Source organism: Limulus polyphemus, unplaced genomic scaffold, assembly GCF_000517525.1.
Source record: "Limulus polyphemus unplaced genomic scaffold, Limulus_polyphemus-2.1.2 Scaffold4825, whole genome shotgun sequence".
Lineage (NCBI taxonomy): Eukaryota > Metazoa > Arthropoda > Merostomata > Xiphosura > Limulidae > Limulus > Limulus polyphemus.
The window spans coordinates 60570-67363 of NW_013670435.1; the positions used below are offsets into that span (position 1 = coordinate 60570).

General features: G+C 35.2%; 1 protein-coding gene across 2 annotated transcripts in view; it reads right to left on the bottom strand.

The window, feature by feature from the left end:
• LOC106471737 (actin-related protein 10-like) overlaps positions 1-1029 on the bottom strand; it is a 41477-nt gene extending 40448 nt beyond the window's left edge. For both annotated transcript variants that reach the window (XM_013932360.2, XM_022400345.1), the window contains exon 1: positions 860-1029. In XM_013932360.2, coding sequence (XP_013787814.1) covers positions 860-936 — 77 coding nt within the window. In that variant the 5' untranslated portion in view covers positions 937-1029. The remainder of the gene's footprint in view (positions 1-859) is intronic.
• Positions 1030-6794: the final 5765 nt, after the last annotated feature.

A 6794-nucleotide genomic window follows, 5' to 3' on the forward strand; every position in this document is an offset into this window, starting at 1 on the left:
AACTTTAATATAAGTTTAACATGACAGCAAATGTACAACGTTTTGACAAGGATTTGTCATCATCAGGTGACACTTGACGACCTGATGATGACAAAACCTTGTTGAAACGTTGTACATTTGCTGTCATGTTAAACTTATATTAAAGTTTTTCTTCATTACCCATTTAAGCCGTCTCCAGCCATTATTAGTCTCAAAGTGGGTTCCTCGTCATCGAATTTTAATACTATGTAGATATCATGTGATGATGACAAAACCTTGTTGAAACGTTGTACATTTGCTGTCATGTTAAACTTATATTAAAGTTTTTCTTCATTACCCATTTAAGCCGTCTCCAGCCATTATTACATAATATTAATAATGTTTAAAATTAAAGCTCCTCTTCTCCTTCATATTAACTAATTATATTTTATAAGCTTAAAGTCTGTGATGACTAGAAACTTAAATACGAATTGAAACATAATCAAATAATACGCTAATAACGATTAACAACAAAACATTATTATTAATAATAATATTATAAACTGTAATGCCCTATCCATATCCTAGGAATATAGACTTCAAAGTTCAAGTCACCAGTCAAACAATATCCTTTTGCATAGGCATGGAACTTGAAGACCTACCAATATTTAAACCAGAATTCGCTGAAAAAAAAACAAAAAAAAACACCAATTCGAACAGAGTCTACCACTACAAGTAGTACCAGTACCAAGTCGTGACGTAAACCTTTGAACATAGATCTAAAACTTAAAAGTAGTCCTAAGTTACTAATTTAGTAATTAAAATCGGCTGTTTCTAGGCTTCATTTTTCCGTCAAGTTTAATTTCATTTATCATTATATGAAAGAAAACAGTTTTCTTACTTCGTGAACGCATGTCCAATATCCAAAATTACTGTATGCTTCTCCGCAACAATTCCTATTCCTTCGTACAGTGGCATTTTATTTGACGATTTATTCGATCAGCAGACCAAAAATATATTTTAATGTTATGGTCGCCATAAACACAATCAGTAGTGACACCATTCTGGAGTGAAAATAAATAATAATAATATCATTATTGATAATAAAAACTATATGGCAGTTAAACCAAAATATGATTTTTTTATGTATAATCCACATCGAAGAATAAAGCAGAAGAATTGAAGTTGTTATTAATAATTTCATTTTCTTTTTACTCTATAGAATCATGTACCCACACTAAATAGCAAATTTTCAAGTTTACTTGACCAATAATATATTTATTGTTTCGGTACGCTTTACATATTTGGTGTAGTTACTATATTATGGTCATACAACAGCTTAAGAATAAATGAGGGAAACGAAAATAACAGAACATTGCAGAAAAATTAAGCCCTCTATCTTAAAAAAGCAGAGATTAGAATACGAGATTCCACTGATTTGAACAGTATTTCCAATATAATACTGTAACCAACTAGCTGTTGCAACTTTAAGTGTGTTTTTTTTCGACAGATTCTTTTCCCTTTTCATGATTTCTTATATTTTGTTGTCCTTTTTGAAATTTGATTACACTTTGTTTTTCAATACTTAATAAAACGCCCGAGAGTAATGCAGGAAAGGGAAGTAAGGAAAAAGCGTTACAGATGTTGAAATACGAGGATAAACATAAAATTGGTCCAATTATTTTTTTTCTTTATTGGTATTTGAACATTAGCAGGAAAGTCAAACATGTAAAATTCACTTTATAATGGCCTTCAAAGCAATCCATATTCCTATTATTCGTCGCTAGATGAAGTAACTCCAAAAGTAAGAATGTCAAGTGCAGTAAAGAATGTTGAATTGAGTGTCTATTACACGAGCACCTAACATCCGTGGCCAGTGGATCTATACAGTGAAACTTTTGCGATGTATACTAATTATAGCCCTAGGGGCATGAAGCAATGAATTTAATATGCGTCTACTTATTTGAGGCACTTGCCTACTTATTTTTAAAGGTAAATAGATATTTATTTTTGAAGCATCTACAGTAAAGCCGAGTATTTGGCTCCTAATTCACCTGAGAATTGTTTCTGAATTACACTGGATAAAATGTGATATTTGAAAAGTTTTTTTTTGGTGAACAAAACTTTAAAATAGTGTTACGTCTCTGATCGTTTGTTAATTACCCGTAAAAGTTCTTTCCGAAGAACTTCAGCGATACAAGTCCTTTCTTAAATAAAACTAGTTTATTCTTTCTCAATACAACTTTGCAATACACTTAATTTCCACAGTCACTTTAACTTAAACTCACGCTATAATTCACAATGATTTATACACTTTACTTACGGCTTGACTCGATTATCTGTCTATATTTTCAATCTCTCTGTCTGTTATTCCAGTTCCGATTAATTGTCTCGCTTTATCTGGCGCGCTTATATACAGGAATAGAGGGCGTCTAGCAAATACTGGGTTATTCATGATGTTTCCCAATCCCTCTAGAAACTCATCACGTGTTACCAGAATCACGTGACTTCCGCTGTTGTAACAATAGCTTTTATAAGCGGAAACATGGAAGCTCACTGATTTACAGTGTTGTCTGTAAATATGTATGCTTTGGTAGCATGTCACTCAGTAGAACTTAAGAAAGAGTTGAGTTTTTGCCTGAATGTTAAGACTGCCAGACATGGTGAGTTGATACCTTTGAAAACATTGGCGCCTTAGCCACTAGTTGGTAACGGCATTAACTGTGAGCCTCTGTTCTAACTGAATGGAGATCAGCAGTAGTGAGCTAAAATTGTCTAGCCTACTGAATTTCAAAGGTACAACAAAAGCAAATTTGGATCCTTACTTAAAAAATTTGACAAAATAATGCTTGGAATTCTTTGGACACAGGAACAGTTGTTTCAACAAATGATGTTGAATTTGAAGGGACCAACACTGTAGCACTTGATGGAGAAGCAATTTGGTAAGAAACAGAACCAACTACTAGGTAGATTTGGAAGGGAAGAGATTCTAGAGTACCATGTATACTTCAGTTAATTAAAAGTGTAAATACATTTCAGTTGCCATATACAGATGAATAATGCATACATATTTTGGAAGCACCAAGGGCTGCCAAGAGCTTTCATGGACCCATGGAAAGGATTGGTATACATTGATTCTTTCTTATCTTCTCTAGTGCACCTTTCAGGCCCTTGGGCCTCTAGGGAAAATCTTCTGGCCTATTAGTAGACATGGAAGCATCCTATTGGTTTAACACACTACATTAGATATCTGGCTACTGATAAGTATAATTAAATTACTATTGCAGACTTAAGACTGTTTTCAGCATTAATTTATGAACTGTATGAACTTAGTGTTATGTCATTTGACTTTTGTAGTGTTTCAGCCACTTCCAAGTTGATAAAGTGTACACTACGAAGCTTGAAACAGAAGAGATGTGTAAGTTAGATGGACATCATTCTTATATTTGGCGGCAAGAGCCGATCTACTGCTGAGAACCAAAAATAGAAAGACAGGAAAAGTAGATTTAAAGATGAAGATAGAAAGTGTTAAGTTATGTGTATGTGTGTGGAGGTTGTGTTTGTCACATATAAGGCAAGGTTAGAATCTTCATTGTTTGTATGAAGATCACAAGGAACTGACTCTAATCTATGACGTTAACAAGAAGATCGAATGTTTGCCGGTTTTGCATTATATTGTGCCTAGTGATTAGTGTGATCGACTTGTAATCCGTGATTCGCATGATCGAACCAGTCACTAAGCACGCTTGCCCTTTTACGCATAAGGGCGTTATAATGTCGCGGCCAATCCTTCTATTCATTGGTAAAGAGTAGTCGAAGAGTCAGCAGCGGAAGTGTTATCTAGTTGCCTTCCTTTTAGTCTATCACTTCAAAATTAGAACTGGTTTAGCTTTGTGCGAAATTCAACAAAACACACAAAGACCAGTGTGTTAATGCCATTTTGTGGTCAACTTCTCTAAGATAGCTGCACTGTTGTCTGCTATGAATAAAGCTTGTCGAAATTTTAGAGGAGATGGAGATAGTTGCCAAGCATTTCAATCACTAAAACTTGTTTTAGTTGAAGTTTCATTGTTGGTTTATTCCAAGTAAAATTGTTCATAAACGCGAAAAACAGATGTCAATAAGAGTGAGTATGTGGCTCATAATTATATTTATGAGTAGTATTGAAACCGATATATTTTGAAGGCTGCTACTGCATGAAGAAAGAACTACAGTTTTGGCCAAAATGTTTCGTTATATTGTAACAAATAAGATAATTTTTTTTAGATGAAATACAAATACACTTAGCACTGTCAAACTGAGAAATGCGTTTTATATGAAACATCTGCATATGTAATTTATATAATGATACAGGTTCTATGAACATCATGAACGATTTATTAGCACATCGAACAATTTTATCAGACACCTGTAGAAAGATGTGTAATTCAGCATTTCACCTATCACAACAAAACCTTACCAAATATATATAATGACAAAATAAAATTAGCCTTTGTAACCTGATGTCAGTTCATATTAAATGTTCAGTACTTTGATGGTCCTCCTCGTACTCTAATAACTTCCACAAGGCGACGTGGCATGCTATCGATGAGGTTATTGATGTAATCTACCTTGATGTCATCCCAACTTGTCACTAGAAGCCACTTCAACTCAGCTGTAGTGGCTGGTTTAGTGTCGTGATTAGCAATTTTCCAGCTCTGTTCTGCCCAACATTTCTCAATGGGATTACAATCTTGAGACTTTGCTGGCCATGTCAATTTTGTTAAGTCTACTCCTGGTCGAGATAATCCTGTACAATATGTGCACTGTGGGCAGTGGCATTGTCTTCTTGTAACATAACGTTATTGCCAAGCCTTGCCCTAGCAAGAAATATAGCGGAAATGTCGTCTCCTTGTGATGCCTGAAGGAGGCGTCATTAATGTTTTCCTGAAGGGTATAAAGAGCAGTTTTCCACCATGATGGACAGCTACTCAAACATGTACTGCACCACCTCCTGTGGGAAAAACAGTCTTTCCTCATCTCTTCTCCAGCCAAACTATGAACAAATCCTACCAGCAGCTTTAACAAGTCGGAAACAGGACTCATCTGAAAAGATGACAAATTGCCGGTGCTCTAATTGTAAGTTGGCATGTTTTCTTGTTCAAGTAACATGGTGACAGAGGTGAACTCTGGCTAATATCAGTTTTCAGATAGCCCTTCCTGCAAAATAATCTTATTTGGTTAGTCTTATATTCACTGTTCTTCTGGATACCCTGGAATAAATGTGTTCATGCCATTCCTATCGTAAGGTGTTGCAAGACTTCTTTCGACCTTGATGTATTAACCTGACCAAAAGTTGGTCATCTTGTGCAGTAGGTTTTCGGCATCTCCCAGTAGACTTTTCTATAGTCCGGGCCCGGCGTGGCCAGGTTGTTAGGGAGTTCGACTCGCAATCTGCGGGTCGCGGATTCGAATCCTCCATCTCGGGCAGCAGTTTTTCGGCATCTACTAGTAGATTTTCCTGGAACAACATTTCCTGTAGTCCGATTACGCCTCAGGATGCTAGATACAGTAAACTTGGCGTACTCTACTATTCTGGCAATGTCCGTATGATTTATACCATTTCTGGACAGTCCAACAATTTGATGTCCTATAACTTCTGGCACGTGGCAAGGTGTGATTCGACACCAAGTACAGAGAAATTGTCTGAACAAAGCATTTTATTCAAAACAGATGTGTATATGTGTTTTGACGAACAAATGCTCAAAACAATTTATACAGAACAGAACAACAACTCGTATGTGTTTGTCACATCATGCTCTACCTTCTCTGTTACTACACGGGCATTTACTCAAAAACTACTTCATTCACATAGAAAATAGCATCAATATAAAACAGTATGCAAAGATTTTGGCCAAGACTGTCCTTGCAGTACTTGGAATAAACGCCATAAATAGGAAATGAGGATCCTTGGGAGAAGAAATTGAAGGATCCATATTTGGCTTGGACACTACTTGTTTGCACATCATTGTGAAGTGTGGTTTTCTCGTGTCAGAGAATTAAACATAGGTGCTTTTAAGCCGTAGCACTTGTACAAGCAGTCAAGAGAGCTATAGTGATGTGCTATATCACTGCTACAGCCCAAAATACATGGAGCCCAAGTTGTGGTTGCTCGTGAGGTTTCTGAGACAAAGAGAGTATTCAAACTTTGCATAACCTAGATATTGGAGGGTTCCAGGGATTTTTATTTTGTTAGATAATGCATTTATTATACCATTTGAAAACCATTTGACCTATGCAAATAGGATGGCTGATAATATTATATGAAATAACTAGAAATTAACTGTTAAAATAGCACCTGATGAAATCTTGAAGACCTAAAGCATCTGAAAGCCACAAAACTATACAGTCCTTGATTTACAATCACTAATGTGAAAACCTTTGTGAAAAAAAGTCAGTTTTTACTTAAGAAGTGGTCAGAGAATTCTTGTGGCATGTGTTTAGGATTTCCTAACTATGTGTTTACATGTAGGATTACGTCTTTTGCATGAACACTGTATATGTTTTTTAAGTGTACAATGTCAAGAGTTTTGCTCTAGTTGATGTGAGAAATTATCGAAACCTGTATTGTAGTGGAAAAACAAATTAACGTACATTGGATTTTGCTAATACTTATTTTATTACTTTGCCAACTGAAATTTTTGTTTTTTGTTTTGACCCACAGAAATCATATAGTTATGGCTATAATTAGTTGTTATTGTAATACATGCGATTTCTTAAAATGATTTTTGTTAGTAGATATATGTAATTGTGTAAATTGTAATGAGTAGGACGATTAATTATTGCTGATGTATGAG